We start from the raw sequence: 27,865 nt of genomic DNA on the forward strand, positions 1-27,865 counted from the left end.
AAACAACCAAAACCAAAGGCCACCCAGGTGAGATGGAATTTTAAAGTTTGACCTCAAAGTTTATACTCCAGATTTTAGCAGATGTATCACAGAGCTTCTATGGCTTATTTGGATAATGAGATTCAGCAGGACATTCACAACCCCTTTAAATGGTTCGGCAGGGCTTCACTTTTTACAGTGCACTTCTAGCAGAAAATAGATGAGATTTTACTTGCTCTCCCTCACTAAAGTGCAGCTACAATCTGAGCAGCAGCGATGTTGCTTTGAAAATTATTATCCAGTGTCAGAGCGGGCCAAGGAGAATAAAAAGTAATCTACATTTAGAGAGATATTCTGAAGACTGAATTTGCCAATACTTAGCCAGAACTTTGCTCAGATTCTTACCACAGAGTTTATAGCACCTTTAAAAACGTTTCAGGCTAGTGCTTCCAACAAACACCTTACCAAAAAACACTTTCAAGAGAAGAGCACTGGTGAGCCCCATGGTGGGCATACAAAGTTGGCTGAAGCACGACGATTTAACAAGACATTTTCACCCCCGCTGACCTCATACCTGGACCTTGACAAGCCAGCAAGATCCTGGCCAGTCCCCCCACGTTCACGTCATGAGGGTGCGGCAGAGGATCCGCACCGTCAATCACTTCTGGTCTGATCGTTCAGAAATGAACTGGAGCAACTCAGTAACCATGCAGCAGCAGCTTCTCAAACTGTTTAAAAGCAAACTCAATTCACAAATAAAACTATTGACAGAAGACCAGGGGACAGAGGCCAAAAATGAGAACTTTGAATCGCTTATTCTCGCTAGTCACTGCAAGTGAGCTAAAAAAAACCCAAGAAAAAGTTCTTCTTGAGACAGAGCCAGCACTGGAAGACCGTTTATCTGCACAGGGCTCAGGGCATGAACACAGATTGCTTTAGCAACCACAGAAATGGGTAATATTTTTAAAATTCTATCTGCATTCTTGATAAAGTCAGAAAAAATTCTTCTTGTGATTTCTCTGCTGATGCGTGACATGGAAGGGCTGTGGCAAAGTGGAGGAATTAAGCGCCTCTGAGATGGATGAACTACCTCAGCTCTGTTAGTCACTGCATCCTCCCAGAGTACGCACTGTAAGAAACGGCGGGGTAAAAAACCATCTCAGAACTGCACGGACCTGTGCCAAAGCACACAGCTGGGCCACTGCAGACCCCTTTTGGACTCAAAATGCTTTGGCCCAGTAGCCATGTGCCTTACACCGGGTGCTGCCGAACGAGGGGGAAAGGCACCCGCTGGGTCAGCGCTGCCGGCACCAGCACCCAACAGGAACTCTTACCAACATGAGCTCCGAGTCAGCGTAACTGCGCGCTGAGCTTGCATCAACCAATGCGTAATACCGACGTTTGGTTAGATGACATTACTTATCCATTTATTTGACAAATTAAGTTCAAACTTTTTTTTATTAAGCACATTCCACAGTACAAAGCTTTAGATCATGAACCATATCTGTACAATTTAACAGTTTCAAGAAGCTGTTCATACACCAACTTTCCAAACAGATAATTGGCAAACATAATTACAAGTTAGAATTAGACTATCCCAGTGCTTTGAAACATTAATATAGCAGTAATGTACAGTTGCTCAATTATGGTTAGCAAAACAAAGTCCAGAGTGCAGCCAGGATCACTACCATTAATCCCAGGAGTCAAGTTCCTTGGGTGCCAATCACAAAAGTCCACTGCTATGTTACACAAAGCACAAAGAAGTTTAGACTGCATGTTCAAATACCATTATCTCCCAAGGAAAAACATGAATTTAAATCTTACACATGCATTTAAAAAAAGGACTCCACTCTTCGGAAACAAATACCTTTTTCTTCAGGGCTGCAACAGATTTTTCTTTTTAAACAGTTTAATATTAAAGCTATTAGATGAGAAGGGTAAAATAAGACACTTTCACGAACTACTGTCAAGCTTACCAAAAAATGATCTTACAGACGCTTAGGAGCATGTTTTTAATCTTCTGTACTTCATCACATTCGGTCATCTCGATGAAATAAATATTGTTGTAGTAACACGTAAATGGGAGTTTAACTTAAACACTGATCCCAACACCTCTCTCAATGTGAAGGGTGAAGAGGAGAAAACCTTAAGTCGCACTTCTGTAACGGTTCGGTAACGCCTTGACGTACGCTTTCTCTGAATTCGCCTGACACAGAAACAATGCGTCTAACCACGGCTGTCCCGCCGGTAACGTGGGAGCGATCCCTCAGCAATTGGACGTCCCCATACCTTTCTGATTGTACAAGGGAAAAATGCAAACCCAAGAAAGTGCTGCCAGAGGACAAAAAATACACGACGTACAAAGGATCAAAGGAATGACAATACATTTCTGTGCCAGCACGCATCTTCCCCAGGAAAACAGGCAGATTTCACGCTGAGCTTGACTGAAGCACTGAAGAAAAGCCACTGACAGGCGTAGTCACACATGAGTAATGCAAATAAAATATTCACGTTTGCATTTATCCATGTCTTACTCTGACATCAGAAAAATGCAGTAGCATTTATATGACCACATAAATTAGAGGGGAGACTATGACAACATAAGAAGAAACTACCAAGACTTCCTAAAAAAAGCATGCTAACGAAGAGGAACCATGACCAGGACATCGCAACATGGTCACAGCTGATAGCTATGGAAAAGAAAACTAGCATGGTAATTAGCATGGTAATCAGCATGGTAACCACAGCATTGACTTGAAGGGACCTCCACTCCACCGTAAGGAAGTGTTACAAATCAAACATAAATAAATTTAGCTTTGGCCCATGGCATCTTCTCCATTGAGCAGCCAAACTAATGCTAAAGAAGGACATCAGTAGGCATTTGTGAGGACCTACTGGTGTTAAAAGACATCTGTAAATACTGCGGCACAAAAATATAAGATACAGAACATAAATTAAACATTTTTTAATTTTTAAAAAGTTTAGAAATTACATTTTAAAATATGTAGTTCCCATTAAAAAAAATCCTAATGAATACTGAAAACCTCCTTTTGCAAAGAAAATGTCTAGGTAACTCATATTAACCCCTACAGTGCCAGTAGTTAGAATATCCTGCTGCCAAGTGCTACCACATTTCGTGTAGTGTCAGGAAATCCTGACTCCTAGCACCTGGAGGTTACACTGTTATGTACATCATATCTACATGCTTATACAGTATTTGAAATGAGGCAAGCACACATGGAAAGGTTTTACTATACCAAACATTAGGAAGCGTAGGACGGCTGTAGTACAGAGCACAGTTTAAAGGAAAAGACAGTGCTATACAACTAGTTTAGATAACCTAGCCTGAATTACAGGTAATCTTTAATTTAAAAGAAATTATTGGTGCAGAAACAAGTAAACTGTAATCCAAAAATATTACTGAGCAATTCAGAAATATTTCTAAGAGTCCAACGTACACTCCTATCAAACAAAACAGGCTCTGAATCTGTCATGAGAGTAAAGTCTAAAGGACAATGGTGACTTTGAAAGCAAAGCTCTGTACATTCTGGGCATGTGTTTGGCACCCAAATTTCATTGGAGAATGTTTTTTGTTTAAAGTCAGACAAAAGTGCAAAGCAATATAAATTAGGCCAAGTCCTTTCTTGACTTCCGATTTATTTCTGAAAAACAAGCCATCAGAGTTCAGTTTCTACGGACAATTTACATGTGAAGCTTTGGATTTCTCACTGCAGGGAAGGATAGGCTTCTGAAATTCATCTACTCGAAGTCAGTGAATTTGTAGTAAATTCAAAGACGACCACTGAGAGCAGGAAAGATTAAGAAATTTAGATATAGAATTGTGCTGCTTTGCATCTACACAGCATCTAGAACCAATTCTGACTTTAGCTGTCAATCAACATCTTCAGGCATGTAGTAGCCAAAAATCCAGTAGTTCAAGACTGTGAAACCCTGAAAAAGACAAAAGACAAGCTGAACTGACAGAAGATACAAATCAAAAAACAACATTTGGAGACATCCAGAGGAGGTTAGGCCCACGCCATCTTTTGCACTCCAGGCTGAAAGTAAAACGGCAAAATACCTGCAAGGACTGCAACCCTTACGCAACCCATTAAGGGGGTGCTTGCCGTTAAATACTTCCCTCTGTGCTGGAAGTCCTTCCTTCAAGGAGAGATGCACCTCCACAGGACACTGCCTTTGTTGCAGAATATGCTCTGAATTCAGTTAAGTAAGAGCAAGATTCTCAACAGCACTAGTCCTTGGGGGTCACCTAGAGGTTAGCAGTTTTCTTAGATGTAGTAAGAATCAAAAACCCTCTTGTGGACCAGCAGGTGAGCCACCAGCTAGTCTTGCTAAATGCTGAATGCTATTTACTGAAACAGTGACCTACATACAACTGCGAGAAAATTTTCCTTTCTTCTCCACAATGCAGAGGAGCAAGTTCTGCACAGGATGCAAGTTCAGTTGCTTTAATACATGATTTTTCAAGAAAACTCGACAAAAAACTCAAGTAATTTTGTATTTCGGTTACCTTTTCCAGCCACACGACTCCATCATTAGCTTGGAGCCAGTGCAAGTTCTTAATGTAATTAAATCTGAACTTTGATATTACCTGCCACTTCCCAAAACCATTTTTAGGGACTACGGAGAACTGCCCTCTTCTGATAAGGAATTCACATGAAAGGTTAAAACATCTTTAGGCACTTCCCCTTGACTTCCCTTCCCCCAGCCCAATGCCTACTGCTTAATGTAAGAATATTAGACTATCATATGGTAACAATTTTTATCATGTTACAATAAACAACAGGAATTCAACAGAAAGCAATAAAACTCTCGCAGCCAACTGCCAGGACTGTCAAAAATGATCCGCTTTGAAGAGGCATAACACTGCAAGCCTTGTAAAAATGTGTACGGGGCTGTTTCAAAATTCAGAAAACTATAATGTTTGAAAGCATATAAAACTGTTTCATTAAATGTCATAATGAAATATTAGCTGTTTGACCATAATTTTATGTAGCTTTATGTTTTTTGGATTCTGAAGTCAGACAAACCTGTCAAAAAGTGACATCACAGCATCTCTCCTATATAGGAAGTAATTATTAAGGGACTGTCATTACCAACACCAACAACTTCCAGGATATGGAGGTCGGCATGGTTTTAGTTGTCTGTCACAGGATAAGTCAGACACAAGCTGTGCAAAACTGTCAAGTGTGCAGAATTTGAATGGAAGAACACACTGCCAAAGGCATTTGATATTTCACTGACAAATCTCAATGACAGTGGGTCTTGTGGGCCACATGTGGCAAGAGAGGAAAGTACGACACCAGCATATTGCTGGTCAAGCAAATTGATAGAAGTTTTATTCAACTCCTAATTTCTTTTATGCTTAAGACACACTGTGTATAGCTTTTCCACGAATCAAAACTAGTAAAAGAAGCCTGCCAAATATACTGCTGTAACTTAATTAAAAAAAAAAAGTCAATCTCCAATTATCTTCTAAGTTAACAGAAGAAAGCACTGGTGTAGTAACTGGAAGACAGATGGAGATTGTTCCTAAAACTATTGTCGTCTTCTCACGCAGCCCATTCTATCTGCCTGAAAAGGCAAGGGGGAAGGAAAAAAAAAAAAAGGAAAGAAAAAAGAAAAAGAATTATTCTGAAAGGAGGAAAAAGTTTTCAATAGAGAGGGAAAACCATTCAGCTGCAACAAGTCTTGGAGTTTCCACAGCAGAAGTTCACCTAGGTATGGACCCAGGTGGCACAGAAGCCAATGGCAGCATCTCTGTCTCAAAAGGAGCAGGACAAAGTCTCTAGGGACATTGCCATCAGTGACAGCATCAAGCTTTCCACAACAAGGATGCAAGTATGTCATCCTGGATCAAACAAAATCATTCTGAAGTGGAAGTCACAGGTAAGCAGCGCTGGAGGAGCCAGCTCTTTGGGTAGTTTCAGGATTTATCTCCCAAGAAAGTTGTGTCTTTTAACCACTTCCCCACTCTGGACAAACATTAAGGTTAGCAGTTTAGCCTTTTCAGATTTCTGTTGTCCTCCTACTGCAGGCAGGATAAGGAAGTCCATGAGTTGTACTAAACTACCCTTGCAGCAGTGTTCTTAAAATGTGGTTTTAAGGGAAAATTCCATTAACTGCTGATTCTGCACACTAACTCATCATCATAGCATAAGACTTCTTCCTTAATCATGGGCCTAATTTTATTGAAGTAATAACAGGTTCAGAAAGACAGGAAACTCAGTCTAGCAATGGCCAGACTTTTGCTTTGACTCTCTGTGAAACCTAATGAACCAACAGATCCAAGTGTCATATCCAGAGAGGACATTATCTTGTGGTTTTTTTAAAATTAGTTGGAGTTCAGTAAGCAGGAAAGGCAGCCAACACTTTCCTGAGGAATGCTCACAGGTGAAAGAAAACTAATTTTTAAGAACCAGCATCTCAAAGAAGCAAAGTGTGTCTTCACAAAGGAAGGTATTTCCTAGCCAGAAGCAGAGATCCTACAGGAGGAGTGGAAAAACCCAAGGAATTCATTGCCACAGCAGGGATAAACATATACAGATAGGTAACGAAAATCCATGCTTACATGAAGCCAGGGAAAGCTTTTCCCACAATGTTTAAGGAAACTATTAATTATCTACTTCAAATAAAATAAATCCTTCCTGTTGGGGCAATATTAGTCCTAACTCCTCTTGCTGTGGTGTCTCCACTTCCTTGGAAGCATCCAGTCTCAGCACTGGCAGAGATGCAGCACTGGAGAAAGGGGTGACTGCTCTGCTTTGGTAAGGCAATTTCTATCTTTCCAAGTCTCAGCATTCACAGCTATTTATAGTTTGAAGTGCAATTGTTGGCAGCAATATAGATGACATAAGGAAAAGAATCCACTGTCCTAACAAACAGATCTACAGCAGAGCTTTTACCCGCCGTGCTTCGAGAACTAAATGAAGCTGACTTGCAGAAAAATGGAAACACAAGAGGAAAAGTTCATCTGCACCGTTTCTGACAGCTCTGAGTTGTCAGGCTGCCTAACACAATGTAATTTTTAGTTCTGAAAGCTTTCCCTACTATTTATGCTTATCACAGAACTGCTCATTTCTGAGGAGCATTTGTCCAAAGACCATACACATGTTCAGTTTACTAGAGGTGTATTACAATGCTCATTACAAAGCTTCACATAGTGAGCAGATGCATCAAGAACTCTGAAAGGCTCTGACTTCACAGGATATCTGGAATACCTGTGCAATACACCACATCTCCTCAGCTTCCAAGAATGTTGTGAATACGTAATAACTTTCCATAAAATACCTGAAGTACCCAATTATAAACAGGAGGGATTACAGAAAGGGGTAAGATAACATGACAAGTTTTATAAGCTGAAGCATGACCATACAAAGACTAGACAGTGAAAGAAGTGGCATAAATAGGTTTTATTTTCTTAAGGAAAACATCAGTTTGTTGTTTTGACTAAGCCAGCCTGCAGGCAGGGTGATAATTTCAGATATTTATTATACATCCAATAAAAAGAGGGAGGCTTACCTTCTGAGGGTAGTAAAGTGCAGACTGTTATCTGGAGATGTAAGTGTATGTTCTAGATGGAGAGCGGGTCTCGTTCTGGGCACTGGGTGGCACATTTAAGAAATCCCAAATCAGAATAGTATCGTCATGGGAACTACTAATGATCTGAAATTCATCAAACTGGAGTCTAAAGACACGTCCTGAATGTTCCTGTGAGTAATACGAAATCAGTTAGCAAGGCAAGAAGAGGGTAACATTTCATTACTTTTGTACTCACATGTGTATCCAGACACAGATCGGTGTATTCAAACTCGAGTGTGATGGTCAAGAAACCCTTAGTTATAATTACACTCAGGTTTAAGAAAAGCTGGTTTTGTATGTAAGCTTTTTTCAGCAAAACACACAGCTTCCAAATCCAGTGCTTGTAAACCCCAAGCCTCCCCTGGAGGTGCCAGCCATAGAGACCGAGATTATTAAAGACAAAAGCAGCCTATCAATCAAGCAGCAGCAATTTAGAAGATTGGCTGGCACTGACAATCTGCCAGGGCTCCTTCTTTTACGTAACATTTGCATTCAACACTGCTGCTAACTCTGTTTTTGTATAGCCCTAATACACCACATCACAGCTTCATCTAGGGCACGCTGCTGAAAGGACCATTATGGTTTGCTTACTAGTCAAGATGACTGTGTTCAAATGCTGCTGTAAGAAAGGGAGGTGGAGGAGTACATGCTCCATCAGCTCATCCAAGAAATCTCAAAATGGCACTAAGAGGCCTAGAAAAGGTTCTCCTCTTTGTCCAGCTTATCCATTTTTAATAAATTTAAAAAGGAGTACACTACTTTTATTGGAGAACTAACTGAAGCTATCACATTGATCTCCAAACTATAACCTGAGCTACAGTATACCCACAGAAGGGGAAGAATCAACTTCTTCAATAAAACTAAATACACTGCATTCATATGGAATAAAAGAATAGTTAAATCTCGTCTCTGTGCAAAGACTACTGAAAAGAAAGAAAAATGAGAAGCATTTCTGGCCATGTAAGCACTTCTTTAGGTGTTGGAAAGGCCAAGCACATGCTGAATAAGCCAGTTACTATCACATACAGACAATAACTTTGGCTTGCTACTAGCTTGTCAAACTGACTCCTGAAGTAAAATTTCAGGCACATTTCAGTGAACAGAGCTATGAACCCATTTCCCTAATTTATTTTCAATTAAATCTACTGTCATAAACCAAAACACTCATTACAAAGGAAAAATATAACTTAAGCAACAGCCTTAAATCTGATAGTCCTCTGCAGTGATTAGAATTCCTGTCATAACCCGTTCAACTCAACCTCCCTTCCCTCTTCATGTCTCTTCCTTCCAAATTGAAGGGTTAGGAGAAAGGTTTGGGAAAGGCTCACAAGATTTCTCCCCCCTTTTTAATAAGAGGCAATTTAAAGCCAGTCCTACAATGACATTTGGGAAACACACCAATAACTAGAATGATTTGATACTGTGTCACACTGATCTTTCTTTTTTTTTTAAGAGTATCCGAGAATCTCAAACTAGAAAAACTTGATCTTTCTTTTAAGCTCAGATCCAAATCATTCAGGATATAACAATATATAAATTTTTCTTTATTCTTAGAATAAGCAGCAGCCTAGGCTTTATAAAACATCCTGAGTTTCTTACCTATCCCACTGTAATGTAATAAAATGCCTCTCACTTACAAATAAAAGATTTCAGATAAACCCAAGTAAATTAATTTTACATACCACTAATGTACGCAAGCATAATGTACTTGCTGGGGCACGAGGGTCAAGAGCAGCTTGCAAGTCCCAAACTTTAATTTTGCTATAAAGTAAAATAAGAAGGTCGTTATGAAAGCACTGTTTCAAGTATAAGCATAGAAGAAACATCTAAAGCAATGGAAAGCACGCCAGAATTCCCCTACAGCTAGTTCATTAGGATCAAGCAAAATGTTAGAATCTATCTTCACCATAATACTAATGCTAGATCTCATAAAACACAGATAGTTTTGTATTTCTTTTTAGCAGCAAATACAGTGATGTCTTTGTGATGGGCCAAGTGGGTTGGTTACATGAAAGACAAATTGACTGTGTATGCACAAGCCATTTTGGAACTGCAGAAGATCTCAAAAACTCACAGCACTACTGATGAGGTGCAAAGTTCCAGTGGGAATTAAGCTGGAACTGCCAACCCCAGTGACACACTAAACCCAAATAAAAGGCTAGAGACAAACACAGTTCAAGAATTGTTTTCAGTAACTGTTCACTTGAAATACAAATCAGGCAGAGAAAGAAATGGAGAATTTGGACATGGATGTAAGCTGTTGTGAATCCACTACACAATGAAAATACTGAGCAAGTCAGAAGCACTAACAGTGGGGCTCCTGCCCTCAACCCAACAGAAATGGTCACTAAAGACTTCTGAGAGCCCCACAAGATACATTTACGCTCACAATAAACATTGTCAGTGCTGCTGTCTTACAAAAATAGAAAGCCTAAACCACTCCAAGCACACAGGACCTGGCAAGGAGCAACTCCTGAGAGAAGAAACAAAGGAATGTCGCTTCAGCCAAACAAACGTTTACTTTCTACAGGAAGTCAAACTTGAGTGATAACACAATTTAGGAGTGTGCTAAAGAGCACTGGAAAAGCAGTTTCTCGGCTACTTAAAACTGCAGCCTGCTGCATTGAAATGCTCAAGCAGAAGCCACTCAGTTAAATATTGATCCATTAGCCAAATCGAAAGAGCCCTTACACAGGCTCAGTGGCTTTCAGAAGATGCTTTGCTAAGAAAGGCAAGTTTTCTTGAAATTGCTTTCAAAAACGTACCCATCATAGGCTCCACTAACAATCCTCTTATTGTCGAACCTGATGCATCGAACCAGTTCTTCATGGCCTTCTAATACTCTTAAACAGGCACCGCATTCAATGTCCCATAGTCTTAAGAGAACAGAGGAGAAAGTCTTTGAGTATTTCAGGTTCAGCACTGTCCCTTAGCCTCACATGCAGCAATTTAAGCATGCTACTGAATGGTTTTCTGTGGGCGATATCACATAATTTGCTTAAAAAGACATCAGAACCATGAGATGTTCCTTCCATGCTTTTCAGAGATAAGTTTGCATCGTAGCTGCAGTATATCAAAATTTAGTCATTCAAAATTACATACAAGTAAAGGTTGGATATGTGTTAAGTAATCTTGGGAAATATCAATATACTTTTTTCTATTCTGCGTAAACAAACGATTGGAGGTTCAGAAAGTAAGTAAGAACCAGTGACCAACGTCTTCCTCATCTCTCCAAGCAGAAGACAAGGTGATAAACTACAGCAGTAGATAAGAAGTTTTGTCTACCTTTGACATAAACCTCAGGTGTCCCACTTTTTCACAGGGATGCAACACATTCACTCTCACACTGAGTTAAGCTTCATTCATACATCATCTGCTCCAATAGCAAGACATATGAAGGATGTTTTGTGCATGCAGCAGTGGACAGCATCAAAGGTCAGGGGAAATCCTACTTCCACATGTGCAAATGTGCACTGTTACATACCAATAGCAGCTTGCAGGCACCCACCTAATGGTATTGTCTGAAGATCCACTGACAACTAGTCGATCCCTGTACTGGAGGCATGCAATGCCACGCTTGTGCCCATTTAGCGTACGAACAAACTCGCATGTACTTGTACTCCAGACCTGTGAAACACAAGATAAACGCTCCTCTGAGAATTACGCCTAAACAAGGCTTTTGAATTTCAGTAGAAGCCGTTATGAATTCATAAACAGAAGAGGTCTGAGGCTGACCATTGCTGGATAGTGGAATGAAAACTCACATAGTATTTTTATGGGCAAAGAGTGGGTACCTGGCATCAGTGGAAGACCGGCGCTATGGGGACCTAGCGGTGACAGGCGCCACAGGCACTGCTATTGCACATCGAGTCAATGAGAAAAGTTGGGAGGGTGGGGGTTGTATATAAAATATTTTCAGGTGGTAGAGACTGCCCCAACTGATATCAACAACTTGATTACACTTGAATCTTGATAAATTAGTAATCATTTTTAAAAGTGGAAGTTATTACACACCCCCACATTTTTTTACCAAAGAAATTGCTAGCAATCTACTAGTAAGAGAAGGCCAAAACCGTGGCCTATAAAAGTTTGGTGGCTGCTTCTTTCTTAACATTAAATGATTCAATCAACTTTGCCCATTTTTAATGAACTGTAATTGAAGTTGTAATGTAGAGTATCCAGTGGCTCATTTTCCAACAGAGTGCAGCAGGATCTCTGGCAGATATTTGGACATTAAACTGCCAAGAGCTTTTTGGCACAGTCTAAGGTAGCTCTGGTTCTAGAAAGGGAAGGGTGGAAACGCCTTTGTTACATTAATACACTCAGGGTAACTCAAGTCTTCTGGTATGTAATAGTCTTCAAATACAGCCTCTTAATTCTTCAAACATGGCAAAGTCTGGTTGCGCTGCTGGGAAGGCGTGGTGAGGAAAGGCAACTGCTGATAAATTTCACATCTGGAACAGGACTGCCAATTGAAATAAAAAAATACCGCTTGGAAAAAGGCACAAAATGTGCCACATTTAACAAACAAACCCATCTTGAGACTAGAGTTCAAACAGCGAATGGGCTTTACTTTCTTGCAATTGTACAACACAAGCCACAAAAATGTTACGAGCCTAGTTATGTGCATAAAGACATTAACAGCTAGCAAGAGGAAGCAGCTAGCTGAATGGTAAAGAAAAAGGCACAGAACTGCATATGAGCACCTTGGCTATTCAGAGTTGAATAACGCTCAGAAGCTTTTCTGGCTTGGTAGGCACACAGACCTAGATTAGAGCTCTGCCAACTTACTTTAATGGTCCTGTCACCTGACGCTGACACAATATACTTGTCATCAAAGTCTACCACGTTAACGGCAGCACGATGGCCAACTAAGACACGGCGCAGGGTGATGTCAGTAGGTGATGCCATATCCCAAACAGCAATTGATCTGTCCTTTGAGCATGTCACCATTAAGCCGTTACTGAACCTCAAATGAAGCACTGCCTCATTGTGATGAATCAACGTGTTCAGAACTTCACCTGTATTTACATCCCAAACTCTACAAAAGAAAAGAATTTTATTCCTAATGAAGTATGATGGCTATGCATTGTATAAAGCATAAACATGCACAAGTCTGCCACTATCTCTAATGGAGAGCGCTCTGGTTGTTTAACATCTCTTAGGGCATGGGGAAGGTGGGAAGGCAGGAAGGCGGGTGCTGGGGAAGTACCCTCATTCACATCTCAGACTCACAAGCAACAATTAACAGCAGCAAACAATTATGCCTCAGCTGGGACCACTGCTAAAAGAAAGAGCTGCTTAACAATCTACAACTCCTCCAGGATGACTAAAACTGGTATGATGTATAAATTGATGGAACAGACCAAACCAAATACTATCCAATACGAGGGATTTTTTTCAGTTTTACACCATTCATTCAGATTTTGCGCACACCAGTAGCAATTGGGACGTAGCACCCTCCGGGGCTACCTCCTCGCTTACATGAAGTGAAAAATCACTACTAATAGTACCTGAATGGTGTTAAAATCAGCTCTTAACTTTTGAGAAGTTTTGCAGAGACTGACATTGGTATACCGATGCAAGACACCAGGAGGAGGCAAGGCCCTTCCACTGAACTACCTGAGTGTCTTTATATCTGACATCTACTGATCATTGAATTCATACAAGGATTTAAATTCAGTATCATCAAAATTGCAGTCAAGACAAGTGCTCCATATATACCAAATACTCTTTCATTAATAGTCCTAATTAAGAGATGTCAGAAGACAGTGCAAGAAGAAATTATTGTATAGTTGGCCATCAGCCATTCTACAACTTCAGGATAGGCCTTGAATCACTCGGGTCACATTCCTCCAAAATTCTTAACACTAAAAAAATGAAACAGATTTGGAAGAAACTTTATATATTATGATGCTTTGCCAAGTATGACTATCTTGGTTTTGGGATAATAGTATCACATTCACATTAGGGATGTTTTCTGATATTTAGAGATTATTGTAAATATTCCCAGCCCTGATACTCGAATTTTTTTGTGCAAAAACTTAATACTCACCTCACTGTAGAATCTGAAGATCCAGTTACAATGACTCTTTCATCATATTGCAGACAAAGAACCGAGCCAGTATGTCCTGTTAATACTTTCAAACATTCCAAGCTTGTTTTGTCCCAAATCTGTTAAAAACAAGAGGTATAAATGGCTTATCAAGATCAAGAACATGGATCCCAGACTTGAACATTGCCGCAACTGTGAAGGAAGAAAGAAAACTACGAGATAGCAGGAAGAATCCATGGGCAGTTAGCTTGTTCAATCAGTGCGCCTGTCCTCCCTTTTAGCTTAAGGAAGTCTTGACGCAAGTTTTTGACAGAACAGTGAAATAACCAATGATTGTGAAAAGATAAAAGCCTGTTTTGTAAAAGGAAACGCCACAGACATTTAGCATGAAAGCAACTTACTAGCATAAAAGCAAATTACTAGCAATGACAAAAAACACAGCTAAGGACTGTGGCACATGCAGTCTTCATTCAAGTTATGTGAACTCTGATTTCACAAGCATTTCTTTGTGGTCAATAGTGTTGATCTCTGGCTGGCAGTCCCTAAAGTTTCCAGAGCAAAGTGCAGGTGAGAACTTTGCCAGGCTACAGAAGACATCCCATCCTCATAAACCCTGCACAGATAAATACTGTCCCATGAAGAGACAAGAGAAATCAAGGAAACACAAGCAATTAGCTTTCCAAGGCAGAATTACCCACTTATCTCTAGGGAAAAGACTGAAAAAAGTGTTTACCTTAATGGAGTTATCTCGTAGGCCACTGATAATCTTTTCATCATCATACTGTAAACAGTAGACACCTTTGCTGTTTTCAGAGCGGCACTGAATCCTTTGCAAATTATGTCGCCCACATCGCCAGTTAGATTCTATAGTCTAACAAGAGAGGAAACAATCAGGAGTTAGGCACGAGGCTGCATGCTTGAGCATGACTACTCCAACACGTACACAGCAATCTTTCCACTTTTGCATATGTCATCCTTAAATTTGAAGTATATAAAACTTAAATGTATCTTTTCTCCACCCCAATACACAAAAAGCAATGAATTATAATCAGGACTTTCATAATTTTTCATGACAAAAGCTGTGTTTAGTGGTGAAAATTACGGTCAACTAACCTTAATAAGAATTTCCAAAGGAGCCATTAGAGTGATAAATTTCATAACAATTCAGTTCCCCCCACATATTTACACGACCCCCTGACATAATCAGCAAAGATTAAACCAGGAGCTCATATGATGCCATGTTCAGCCTCACCTGAGTAACTAATATTACAGAACTGCTGAGTCCAACAGGGAGATTGTGGGTGTTTTTGGACTTTTCCTTCTGCTACCCCATCATTTCACCTATTAACTGTTGTTACACATCTTAGAAAGGGATTTTGAGATATAAAAGCCTCCTCTAAGTACCTTAAAGCCTGATAAAAATAAAACTGAACAGGGACTAAAAGATTTCAAATAATCCAAACTTACTTCCCCCCCCTTAAAATCTGTGGAAGTGTAATTCTCAACATTTTCATTCTGAGAGTTATTTTTAAGGAAAGAGACCTGACACACCTCAAAAAGCCACAAACTACTTCCTAGCAGAACCAGGATGATTTCCATGTTTTAATCAGCTTCATTACTTGTAAGACAACCAATGTTGGTTTCAAAGAAATGTGAGATTTTGGATAGGAAGTTCATAACGACAATCATAAGAGAATCCGTGCACAGATCTCCAGGCCTGCAGTACCTAGACAGGCTGGGATGCTTTCTGTCTTCCAGTATAGGCACCAGAACAGGCTATTTATTTAGCTATTTCCCTGGGATCCCCCCCAAATACTGCACGGAAACCTGGGGAGAAGCTGATCGACTGTCAGTTTGTTTGGAAAAGCATATTTATAATCAAATCCTAACTTTCAAAGCAATAGCAGGCATCTCTGCAGCTCCTCCAAGACTGGAAAACAACTGAAATGCCTATTAAAGGCAAAAGTGCAGTATGACTATGACATCCCAATTCTAAGAAAACATGTCTGCTCCAAGGGGAAACTAACCTACCACTTTGTTTTCCATGCATTTACTACTTCAATTGTCTCCCATTATGCAATTTGGAGAGACTTATACATAGTCATAATACAAACCTGATGGGCCACAGGAATTTGTCTAAATCATAAGTATTAAGAGATGCTTCTAGAGGAGCATGCTGACAAGTTATTCATCCCCTCTCATTCTCTTCCAATTTGGTGGAGAAGCTAATGAAATTAAGATAGCAAATCATCTGTCAGTTTGGGATCAGCTCTTCTGGCCAGCTAGCACACTGCTGATTGTCACACTGGGAACTGGGCTTAAAAAGTTCAATCTGACACTGCGCTGGTTCAGCCTTGGACTCCTGCCTTGAAGGCAGCAGACTGCTCATTATGCTACTTGCTCAGCATGGGATGGAGGTTTTGAGGAGGAAAGACAGGCAATTCTCAAGCTTTATCTGAAGATTTATCATCTGTGCTAGGAAGGCAGAACTGCAACTCATTAACTCCTTTGCTGCTACAGAGATGACCCTCAGAAACAGGAGAGGATTTTAGACATTAATAGCATGAACCTATATAATTACAGATCTGAAGGCCAGATATTTAAAAATGCAGTACTAACACTGAAGACACAGGAGATAAAGCATTACAGATTTGAGTTAGCCAATTTAGTTTTAAAAACCATATACGTTGAGACATTCAATTCTAAGAAGTCTTAAGGGAGAGTTTCCCTAAAGCAACGTTCTTGGGAAGGTCTGAAATAAGCAGTTGTACGTAACACGTGCCAGATTACCCTAGCTGCCGAGTGCTCAAACACCATTTGAGCACTTTCACACTTCAGCTTCCTGCGACAATTACCAATAGCTACAGAATACATTAAGAACACCACAAATCAGAAATTTTTCTTGTAACAGTTTCCTAAACAAAACAGCAGTCAGTAAAAGCGTGCTTACCAGACATTCGGGATGCTAGCTGGCTTAATTCTTACAAGTTCACTATAGGAAGCTACTTAATAAGCTCCCCATAAGAAAATGTTGGCTTCAAATAAAAGAAACTGAAGTATTATTTATATCTGTGTGAAGGCACAATAAAGCAGTAAGTCATATGCAGGTGCACATTTTAATTCTGTGAATAGATGTCATTTCATTTAGACGTTATACGGTGTGGCTACTGTGGGAAAATACTTCATGTTTTTCGAGAACTTGTAAAATCCCCTTACACTGCGTAAATTTTCAATATGCTGGGAAAGTAGCCACAATACACAGAGAATATACAGCAGCATTTCAATTGGCAATAGAGTGAAAACAGATGTGGACGTATAGAGAAATAACATTATTTTAGATGACTAAATACAGCTGAGTGGGTGGGCAACCCGGAGGACCCTCTGAAAAGGAACATGTTTAATACAATACTGGCAACTACATTAAAGCTTCTCACTATAGAAAATTTCTGGTTGTTACTGAAGAGGGCAGTTCATAAAAGTCTTCATCTGCAACTCCATCCAGGAGATATCTTAATAAACTGTGTATACACCAAGTAGGTAGGCATGCACGTACAACGGTGAGGAAGAAATTGCTATGTTTTATGGACTGTTACAAGCATCAGGGAGTCAATGATGAAGAGAGTCACAGTTTATTTGCATATTTATGGTACCAAACCTAATACCAATATATGCAACACCCACTACTGTATTTTCTACATATCCCCTCAAAGTTTCCAAGATAACTGCCTCTAAACTTGGGTTTCACAATTAAAAGCAAGATGTTGCAGAACACTATCTCCTTAGTTCACACACACAGAAAAAAGTTTCTCACACTTTCCTAAAAGCTCACTAGAGCAATAGCAGCAAGTAGCTGACAAATGCTGTATAACCAACAAAATCTGGACATACAAGGGATAAAGACCAAGCATGAAGCCAAAGCATCTGCCACAGCAGGAGAGCCATTTGGCAGCTGAAGAAATGCATAAGTGGATAAAAAAGGCATTTAGAGAGAAAAGTACACATAGAAAATAGTCCAAGATGTAGAGGTATAGCCAAGCCTTGACCATGCCAGAATATGTTCACTGGTACAAAGATGCACTGTAAAAAGAGATGTAATTCACCTGGATTAACAGTTGGAACATTAACTATACATTGGAAGTGTTAAGGATAATCTACTAGGAACAGGGTTTTTTCCCATTTGATAATGTACACTGTGTTCAGCTCCTTGGCTAAAAATCACATTTTTATCCTTGTGAATGTTATTGCAGAGTAAGTGGGTTTATCTTAATCCTATAAACCAAGGAGTTTCTGTTCCCTCTGAATACACAATTTTCCTGCAGGACAAATGGGGCAGAAAAAAGAAAAAGGAACATACACATTTGTTATGTACATACGGATTTCTCCTGAAGCATTAGGCATTTACACTAGGGGCAGTTAAAATCCAACCCCTTGTTCTTCACATGCTTTCTTCAAAGAGAAAAAAGAAAAGCCCTCCTGACTGTGGCAGAGGAAAGGCAAAAGCAAATGAACATGTCATCAGGGTGGAGAGCGCTTAATATTTCATTATGAAGTTAAGAGGGTTTGATAAGCAAAGACAAAATGACAGCTTGGCCATAGCACCAGGCTCCCTGCATCTTTGAGGCCTTTCCTCTCTCAGGCTCTCTGAAGATGCTACAACCATTAGGGGGAAAAAAACAGCATCAAGCTCTTGAAGAAGGATTCCCTAGATCCTGGCCTGAGTCTGGAATTCACTGTTGGGTGTCCAAGCTGCTGTTAGACAGTGAGGGCCAAAGACCTTTTGTAGTCTCTATATCAGCCTGAAGAAGAAAGGCTATGTGATGCTTATTACCTAGAAGGCTTGAACTGGTCCTCGAGAGGAATCTGCAGAGTGCTAGCTATCCTGTCATTACCACAACAGCATAAATCACAAGATTTCTGACCACACAGGGATGACTGCCTCACAGCAACAGATGACAAAATGTGCCAGCAGCAAAGCCTCCTTCCAAAGCAGCCCACAGAGGGATGAAAACCCTGCAAGTAAAGAGCATCACCATCTTTCTCGTGAGTGTCATCACTTCTATAAACCACTGTTGAGGAGCTAAGTGCCAGTGGTAGGCATGTAGCAGCAAAGACAACTAAAAACTCACAGACCACAGGGACTGGATCAGCACTGAGGCGGGTATTGTACATGGACAGCAATAAAACCCCTGCACCAAAGCGGTATGGTAGAAAAAGTACTTGCACTGTATCCAACATCCCCTTCATAAAACACCTCCTCCTCAGACCAGTTGCATAATGGAAGTGATGAACAAGAAAATTATGTGGTCAGTAAGGTCTACAGAGCTACATCTCAACGGAGTAGCTGAAGAGTTTTGGCTGCAGGCATGGTATATCTAATTACACATTCACTAAGACTTCAGCATATTGTCACCTCAGCCAGTAAACATGTCTTTGGAAGCAAGCAGCAGGGTATACAGATAGCAGTAATTGAACACAAATTGGCACCGCTATTAGAAGAGAGAACACCAAGTGCTGCAAACCATCCACCACCGCATCTTGCCATTTATTATCCTACTTTTACCATTAAGCATATTGCCTTTCCCTATTAATTATCTTACCCTGTTCCATGAAAAAGCTGACCCAACATGATTCATGCTACACTACAGGACTCAGAAGAGTAAATAGATTTGGATTTTACTCTCAAAATGCTTTAAAATGTGGAAGGCAGCAGCTATACAACTGGGAGCTGCATGACACTGTGTCCCTCCTGTGGGAACTATTTAGTGTCTAAGTTAAATTTTATATACTACTGATCTGAAAATGCAGGCACTACTGCTCATCAAAAGAATCTGCACTTTCCACTACCATGAATTCCTTCATGTTTTACATTATTCACAATTAAAGCTAAGAGAAAGTCCAGAAGAAAACAAAAAAATTACATGGAAGAAATTGTTGCCATGTAACATGGCAAGAGGTAGTAAACATAGTAAACGAATGCAAGGAAGTAAATCTAAGCGAAGATTAATTCAAAACAGCGATCAACTGATTTATGGTATTTACCTCATTTCATGCAAACAGAAGAGTCAAGTAAGAATAAAAATCACCTTTATGAAGAACAAGTGAACCAAGTCTAACAAATAGAGAAATAAGGATTCACTATACCCCACTAACATATAACATATGCTAATTTTATACATATACATGTATATATTTAAAGTTCAGCATGCATTTGTTTAATACAAGCAAAGGCCCACTTTCACAAGAAAAAAGGGAAAAAACTTCCAATAATGGAAAAGTGGGCTTCTGGAGTGATTTATAAAAATCACAGGATACTCAGGCTATGTTTTGAAGAACAGTCTGAAATTAAAGCAAAGCCAAAAAGCTGGGAGTGTACTACTGAGAGCCACTCCACATCTGAACACTACATGGGCTTTATCACTTTTAGTATGAACTCCAAGACCAGAAGAAAAGCCTTAAACTGTGAAGTCCAAAAATATCCAAAAATCTAAACAACTCTAGAGAAAAAGGAATGGGAAGCTTTTCCTAGCAAGTGTTACAATTAAATCATGATTTCCTGGCATAACTCGAGACCTAAAAATCAGAGTTCCTAATGTTTACAGCTGCTTAGATAAGATCCAAATGCAGGCAATATAAATTGATGAAGTGTTGTCTCTTTCTGCATGCTATTGATCCAATATGCACGAAGTTGCTCAAAGGTCCACCAAGTAAAACTATTCCCAAGTCTTGCTGCAGCTTTGCTGAACCCTTTTTAAAGCCACATTTAAAAAGAACAGATCAAACTTACAGTGCTGAACAAGACACATCTGGACAGTGGAATATGCTAATGTCTTAACAGAGGACGAGAACACGACTTGTAGAAACTGCATTAAAGGCCACTGACATACAAGGAATATAGGAAATCACTTTGGGAGAAAGCTGACAGTATAATACTGACCATTTCATCAAGCATGAAGCAAAGACAGCATGTTCTTTAAGTGTCAAAATGGTGTTGTACACCAGAGCGAGCTTAGGCAAATCAGAAAAAAAAGGCAACAAACTGAAGTTCCAGACCCAAAGAACAGTAATTCAGTATTAGGACTATCTTACTGCCCAGGATGGAGGTAAGTGCCTGACTTGTTGAGGGAGAAAGAACACACCACAGAGGCAGGACATGAGAGACTTTGATTACTCCCATGTAAACGACGTGTAGCTGCATCATGTCCCCGTGCTCTGCCCCATGCATCTGTTTCTGGATGCTGTCAAGAGACAGGATGCTGTGCTAGCCAATCTTTGATCTGACCGGTACAGTTGTTCTGTTTCCCCAGGGAGGGAGTAAAGAACGCTCTCAACTTCTACTCAGGAGAACCTGTAACAGGAGGATGCAGATAAGCAAAGCAGTTGCTTTTCCCTGAAAGGTCTGTCTTCTCTATCAAACACCTCTGCAAATGCAGCCACAAAGCATGAGATCCCCAAAGAGATACAAGGGCAGCATCTGATGAAGAAAACCTTTTTCACCTCTGCAGCTGCCATGATCACAGTAACACCCATTGATGGGTTTTGCTGGTTTTCTATTAAAGGATCCCCATTGCCACCAACTTCCATCAACTAGGTCTAACGCACATAAGAGTAAAATTTCAAGCTTTCAAGTTACAGACGCAGGATCAAAATATACTAACTTTAAATGGACCCCTGCTCACACCAAAGCGATACAGAAGAAGTACTGCTGTAACTTCCAGACCTGGAGAGGAAATCTTAAAAATACAAGCCAACAGCAGTGAAAACAGAGGGAGGTCCTCTGAGGCACTTCAATGACACATGCATCTGGACTATACACAACACCTGACTAAGAACAATGCTGCTGAAAAACAAAACTATTGCATCTTTTAGATTCCATTGGAGACAATAGCTAAGTTTATGCACAACCCCATAAAAATACAAAGTTCTATCTAAACAGGTAGTTTTCAGCCCCTATCGGAGCACAGGGCATTCAAAGTACTCAAATGGGAACAATAAATCCCTCTCAAATCTGCAGAAGAAAAACGGCAGTGTTAGTTTGCCCATTTGTGGAAAAAAATAGGTGTGACGCGGTCAAAGTGAACAAAAAAAGCCAAGCCAGGGATCCATCCCACGCTAGAGGCATCTGAAAGGAGTCATCTGCCCTGTTCAGACATGAGAGCCGAAATCTGTGCCATGCACCACAAGAACTTTGTCCTTGCTGCTCAAAACTCCTTTCCTTGGCCAGTTTCATTTTTAAGAAATGCCTTTTGGAAAGTGCCTGTGGAGTAGAGATTTCAAAGGCTGGCTGAAAAAATTTCTAGGCATATAATGCTGACCAGATTCTCCAGACACACGCACATAAAATTTCTCCGGCATCATAATTAGAACAGTACTTAACAAAAGCATTTCCCCCAGACATTATACACTACAACTTCCATAAACAAAGATCTCCCAATGCTGGCAGTGACTTAGGGCAAGAGCTGACTTCTTCCACTTTTCAAATTTTCCCAAGGCTTTAAAATTTCAGTTCCAGTCCTAAAATCTGAACTTTTTCAAAATTCGGAAGAACACATGGTGTTTATCTGATGGCCTGGCGCCACATTTTCCTAAAGTCTTCAGCAAAATCACATTTTAATTCTCATCTTAATTAGGTGGACCTAAGTCTCCATGGAAACAAGATGAGGGCACTTGCCACGTGCCTAAAGATAAGGGGAACATTTATGAAATAAGCCTTCTCAACTCATCACAAGAAATAGATACTTGTGCTAATCCTGAGGGGAAAACAGAATAGTTGGCCAAGCTTCACAAATAATATGGAAAAAATCCAGGGACTTGGGGTTCTGGAATCAGCAGTACTAAACTTCCCATCCTGGCAGCGTGCCGATTAACACAGTCCCATTAAAAAGGCTGACCTTCCCCACGATGCTTTGAGACTGCACCTGGGCACAGGATACCCCACACCAACCAGATCATCTCCATAAACAAGGACTTGCAAACCCAGGTTCAGGTTTCTAGGATAAGCCCCAAATCAGGTTTTCCCTTTAAAAAAGCTCATAAAGAAGCTTGGCAATTCAACATCTGACTTGGAGACATTTAAAATTACTGGACCACCTCTTGTGAAATGAAACCTAATTAAATATTTGGCTTCACAGTGGAGGTGGAGAGTAACTACCTCTTTCCAAGAATTTGGTTTCAGATCTCTAAATGTCCTCTTATTTTCAAATCCAATGATTTCAGAAGTGACATTATGTTCCTAAAATGTGTTTGGCATGAAATAAACAGATATTGGCACTAATAAATTTTCAGAGAGGCAAGGGAACCTCACTTTGCCAGATCATTGCCTGTATTACCTTGCAGCTAACAACACTTTGTGGTTGCATGGACTTTTGACCCAAAATGCAAATAGAGCCCAAGGGAAAGAATTCGAATTTGCTATTTATCATTCCTCATTTTTCCTTCCAATTGTTAATTCAGGTTTTGGATTACTTTTCAAATTCTGTCAATCCAAAGGACAGAGTGTGTTCTCCTTTAAGCTCATCTCTACCCACAACCCAATTTAGTACCAGCTGCAGTAAATTAATAACTCTTATCATTAGAAACAGCCTAGCAGAATTTCGTTAATCTTTGTGCTCCACACGTAAAATACTGAATGACAAGATTTTTGTGTTACATCAAATATATTTTAGTGTATTAAAAACTCAAGTCCTTTGAACACAAGATACATGTCTTATAAAAATACTTACATAATTATATAAATGCTAATATCGTAGCCTTTGGCTCATCACTAGCTCCCTAAACTCGGACCCTCTGACAGAAACAGGAAGATCTTCTTAAAGGTCCAGGCAAATATTTGAAGAAAAAACATTTTGTTATTCAGAGATACAAAATTCTTCATCACAGCTAAGATGAAAGTCTTATTTAAGACCTTCTGCACATTGCTTTGAAAAGTGAATGAATGAGAAAAGTATGAAACTGAGGGAGAGCATGACTTCAGGCTTAAAAACAGAATAAGGGGAGGAACAAGTTAAGAAGTGCTCCTAATCTTATAGCTAATTTTGTTGTTACTGTTACTCACCATCTACATTTTTAAACAGTGTTAAAAGCTTCTTTTGACAGTCCCTTAGGGAAGCAATTTGTGAAAAGTGCTTTAAAGGGTGATTTATTAGAAAAATTGTAATAGACTTTTAGAAGTGGAAGAATTATTGGACCCTTGACTATTAGCAGAAACACTAAGCCCACTCCAAGTTGGAAGCCTGGAAAACAGCAATATTTCAGAAGGCTTGAAGGAAATATGTAAACAGGGAAAAATTTGACATGGCACAATACCCCCATACTTCTGCCTTCCCCCTCCTGTTCAGCAATTTTGAAGAACCAGGAGTGGGAAACGCACTGCCGGTACAAACTGAGCAGTGATGATTCTGGAAGTAGCCATTAGTTCTCAAAGAGAGACTTCACCACTCTAGAAGATGGGACAAAGATGCATTTGTTTCCAGAATCTGGGCAGAGGCGTACGCTTACTTTTGCTAAAGTGAAGTTCAGAGGCAAGAGCCTGCAGCTGACAGGTCCTGGCTCCTTTCAGCTTTACTGCTCTACCAAAGTATCCACGGGCCATGAACAGCATTGAGGTTATTTGCTAATACCTTAAATTCTACCCCAAATGATTGACAACCACTAACCACCAAAGGTTTTTCATAGGTTTATAGACACAAGCACGGAGTGGAAAGTACAGACCTACAGGAGATTTTCCCTGAACGGCCCTAATTCTGCTTCTATATTCTTGCCTCTCTCCATCTGAGTTTAAGACACACAGGAGTTCCCTGCATGTCCCAGTAATATTTAACATCGTTCAGGATATAAGCGTTAGATAGAAACCACGGAAATCATATGTAAAAGTAGCTGGATTACCAGGGAGTTTGGAGTGGGCAGAAACCATGGCAACAGCTTACAGTTTACTCTTTGTACACCACAGAAAAGACAACTCTTTTCCCACGCTCATTACCCACATTACTATTTTTAAGTACTAGTGGCATAGCATGTTTTACATACAGCATGCTCTACCACTCCAGCTCCATCTCAAAGCTTGTCACGAGATAACCCCTTACTCGGCATATTCTACATTTATCACATCATCCACCTGAGCATTATATAATGAAAAATAAAAATTCATTGAGTTGAAACTCAAAGAAAGTTAGGGTTCAAAAGAGTATTATTAATCTATGTTTCTTGACTCCCAGACACCAAAGTGTTTTCTATCCATTTTGAATACGAGCCCTCACCTTTCAGGCTGTGCAGTGCAAATTTTTCTCCTAATTTGAGGCTTTAATATGTTTATTGTTAAATTAATGAAATTTATTTTTTTTAAGGATTATGTTCATTACTACAATATATTTTTAGTGGCATACCCTTTCCCCACTCCCGGATATCTAGAGACTGAAAATTTTTTACATTTAACATTGATACTGGTGATGAAAGAAACGTGAGGGTTTTTGTTTTTTCCTACTTATTTCATACTAGCAAGAACTGTCCAGTTCAGGAGCTTCATTTCTGTGCATTGTACTTAAAGAATCAAAGTACTAAATAGCAGATTGTGACAGTTCAAAAGGCCTCAGAAAGTCCTCAGAACATCTCTAAGGAATACTCCCATCTCTATTAATAAGAAATCCTATACAGATGTTCCACTTATACCTAAACAAATGAAGAAGTGACTTTAAAAATGTGAGTTATAATAATGCTGAACTATTTCAGTGCTATACACAAAGGTTTTCCCACTGCTTTTTGCCCATTTTCTTTACTGATTTATGCCAGAATTTTGCAGAAAGCAAGAAAACATCACATTAAAAGTTCTCCTTAATCCCATGGGCTTCTTGTCATTGCAATATCACTCTGTCATCTCTTACACAGATAAGACATCTCCCTTCAAATAATAAAATGTGTATCATTCAGCTCACAAATAAATATTGAGTTTGATCTTATTTTACCTAGGCTACATTTCATGCTTAGTTCTTTATCTTTAAATGTTTATAAATTGTGTAGCAAGGGTTATAAAAAAATATTTGAAAATTGGATTCTGTTTTCCAGTAGATACATTTTACAGATAGGTTAAGAGTTCTGAATAATTTTGTTTACTGAGTGCCAAGCAACACAAATTCACATTTGCCATAGCAGAACTGATTCCCTTAGTTCACATCCGTCTTAAACATCAAAACATGTGTTTCCCCACTAATGAATTTCAGACCAGTAATTACACATCTGTCACGTGGTTGAAATAAATCCATTACAGTCTGTGGTACAATTTAAGAGTTTTGTGGTGGGTACACAGCAAACTGAGCAAGACAGATTTTCTGCCAGTAGGCAGAATACTAAGATGATCCTAATTTATCAGAAACATTTTAAAATGAGTGAGCAAGCCCAAATCATAAGCAAGATAAGCAAAATTTTATATCAAAGAAAAGAATAGTAATTTCTGCAGTTTCTTTACCACGGACACCCCTGTGGGGGTTTATCATTGTAGGACTGATTATTGTTCTCATCAAACCACTGAAGGAGGGGCAGGGGGAATCCCATAATGTGAAGAAAGCTGTATTTGCAACACTCAACACTTTAGAAGTAATAAGTTCCTAAATGAGCAACGTTTTAAATGATTGGTGTTTAAGGCATTAACCCTCAGATCACCTTCTAAGTGAGTGTAACCAATATATTAGAACATTCAGCAATACGTGGAATTGTCATGGAGTAGCGCGTGTCCTACAACAGCGATTTTATTAAAATCCATAGTCCCAGAAGAGTTCCAAAAATCTTTAAATGCAGAAAGGGTGGTGTTAACACTTGAAGTTAATGCACATACTGTGGCAGCAAGTTGCTGAGGGTGTTTTTTACACAGTGTGAAGAGCCAGAGCTCACAAAGTAGTAGTGATACAGATACATGTGATACGCTTCATTGCTCCACCATGCACCACCTTTGTAACACTAACAATATGCAACATTATTTCTCCTGCAGATATTATATATCAGAAAACATACCTCTATATCCTGTATTATCTTTGGGTATAAGGACCTGTAAAATGAATTTGGGGGGCCATCTGTTGGTCTGTTTTTAAACAGGTACTGATCCCTAGAAAAAAACAGAAACATACTTTTCAATGTACCACAAAGAATCCAGACTTTAAAGGAATTCAAAATCTGCACAGAACAAAACTTTGACATATTCTCACAGAATACTTGTAAGAATTTTTAGCATTGGTGTTACAACTCTTGCGACTTTACAATGACAGCTGTATTTAAAATGTCCAAGACTAAAAAGATAACAGGTGTTTTCCTTATGGTTTTCCAAATTAGGGTTACTGCTTCATAAAGCTTTTAGCCAGCAGGGTGTAGTCCTCTTGCTCTTTACAATATGCCTTGCATTTTCTTAGGCACACCACTAGAGAGCACAGAAAAACAGGTTTCTAAAGCAGAACACCTCATCTCTTCAGATTCTCGTAAAGTATAGAAAAACTTCATTGCCACAAATATAAATGGTTTCTCTTTGAGAGAGGCTTCTGCAGCCCAATCAGCTATTTTACATTTTAAGCAAAAAAAAATTATTGGAAATACTTTGCTTGAGAAAAAGCCCTGCAAAACATGTTGTTGCTAGTTTTTGTGAGCTGATTCTAATTGTTCTCCCTGCAAAAAAGAAATTGCAAACTGCAAACAGACTTACCATAAGAAAGTGAGTGTTGAAAGACACTGGTGCACAAAAGGACAGGGGACAAAGCCAAAGTAGAAACGGGAGCTGTCAGCTTTCACTGTAGATAGCATTACTAGTCCATAGCAGAGATAAGGATCTCAGTGATACCAATTTACTGTAAACTTATTTTTTGGCAGAGCTCATGATTAGGGAAATTTGTAACGGAGAAGACTGCAAAAGGTAAATTTAGTTATGGTCAAGGTACTTACCAACCCCTTCTTTCTGACAGTCCCTTCCATAGTGGATCTGTGCGTACCATTCTTTCAATCAATTTTTTCCATAGCATTCCCTCAGAGATGACTCTCTGCCATTCCTTACATACCAGCTCTGCTGCACAGAGTGATCTGGCATCAAGATAGGAAAGGATGTTTTCTGCTATGTGATCTAAGCCTTGCTCTATAAAGAAATAAAGGCAATCAAAATGTCAATCTCTTCACAGTAAACTACTAAACAAGTTTTGCAATACATTTGGAGAAAGCCAACACAGCTTTAAGGCACTGGAGCAACGTGATAATTGAATTAGGATA

At 39.5% G+C, this 27,865-nt stretch overlaps 1 protein-coding gene across 2 annotated transcripts in view; it reads right to left on the reverse strand.

The window, feature by feature from the left end:
* Positions 1 to 1,421: 1,421 nt before the first annotated feature.
* Positions 1,422 to 27,865, reverse strand: part of FBXW11 (F-box and WD repeat domain containing 11) — a 68,982-nt gene continuing 42,538 nt past the window's right edge. For both annotated transcript variants that reach the window (XM_010579155.1, XM_010579154.1), the window contains 10 exons: positions 27,548 to 27,734; positions 26,633 to 26,723; positions 14,370 to 14,507; positions 13,637 to 13,755; positions 12,373 to 12,622; positions 11,090 to 11,208; positions 10,347 to 10,457; positions 9,264 to 9,342; positions 7,522 to 7,710; positions 1,422 to 3,930 (listed from right to left, as the gene is read on the reverse strand). In XM_010579155.1, the coding sequence (XP_010577457.1) occupies positions 7,549 to 7,710; positions 9,264 to 9,342; positions 10,347 to 10,457; positions 11,090 to 11,208; positions 12,373 to 12,622; positions 13,637 to 13,755; positions 14,370 to 14,507; positions 26,633 to 26,723; positions 27,548 to 27,734 (1,256 nt within the window). In that variant the 3' untranslated portion in view covers positions 1,422 to 3,930; positions 7,522 to 7,548. The remainder of the gene's footprint in view (positions 3,931 to 7,521; positions 7,711 to 9,263; positions 9,343 to 10,346; positions 10,458 to 11,089; positions 11,209 to 12,372; positions 12,623 to 13,636; positions 13,756 to 14,369; positions 14,508 to 26,632; positions 26,724 to 27,547; positions 27,735 to 27,865) is intronic.

Source organism: Haliaeetus leucocephalus, unplaced genomic scaffold, assembly GCF_000737465.1.
Source record: "Haliaeetus leucocephalus isolate CR32 unplaced genomic scaffold, Haliaeetus_leucocephalus-4.0 Scaffold656, whole genome shotgun sequence".
Taxonomy (NCBI): domain Eukaryota; kingdom Metazoa; phylum Chordata; class Aves; order Accipitriformes; family Accipitridae; genus Haliaeetus; species Haliaeetus leucocephalus.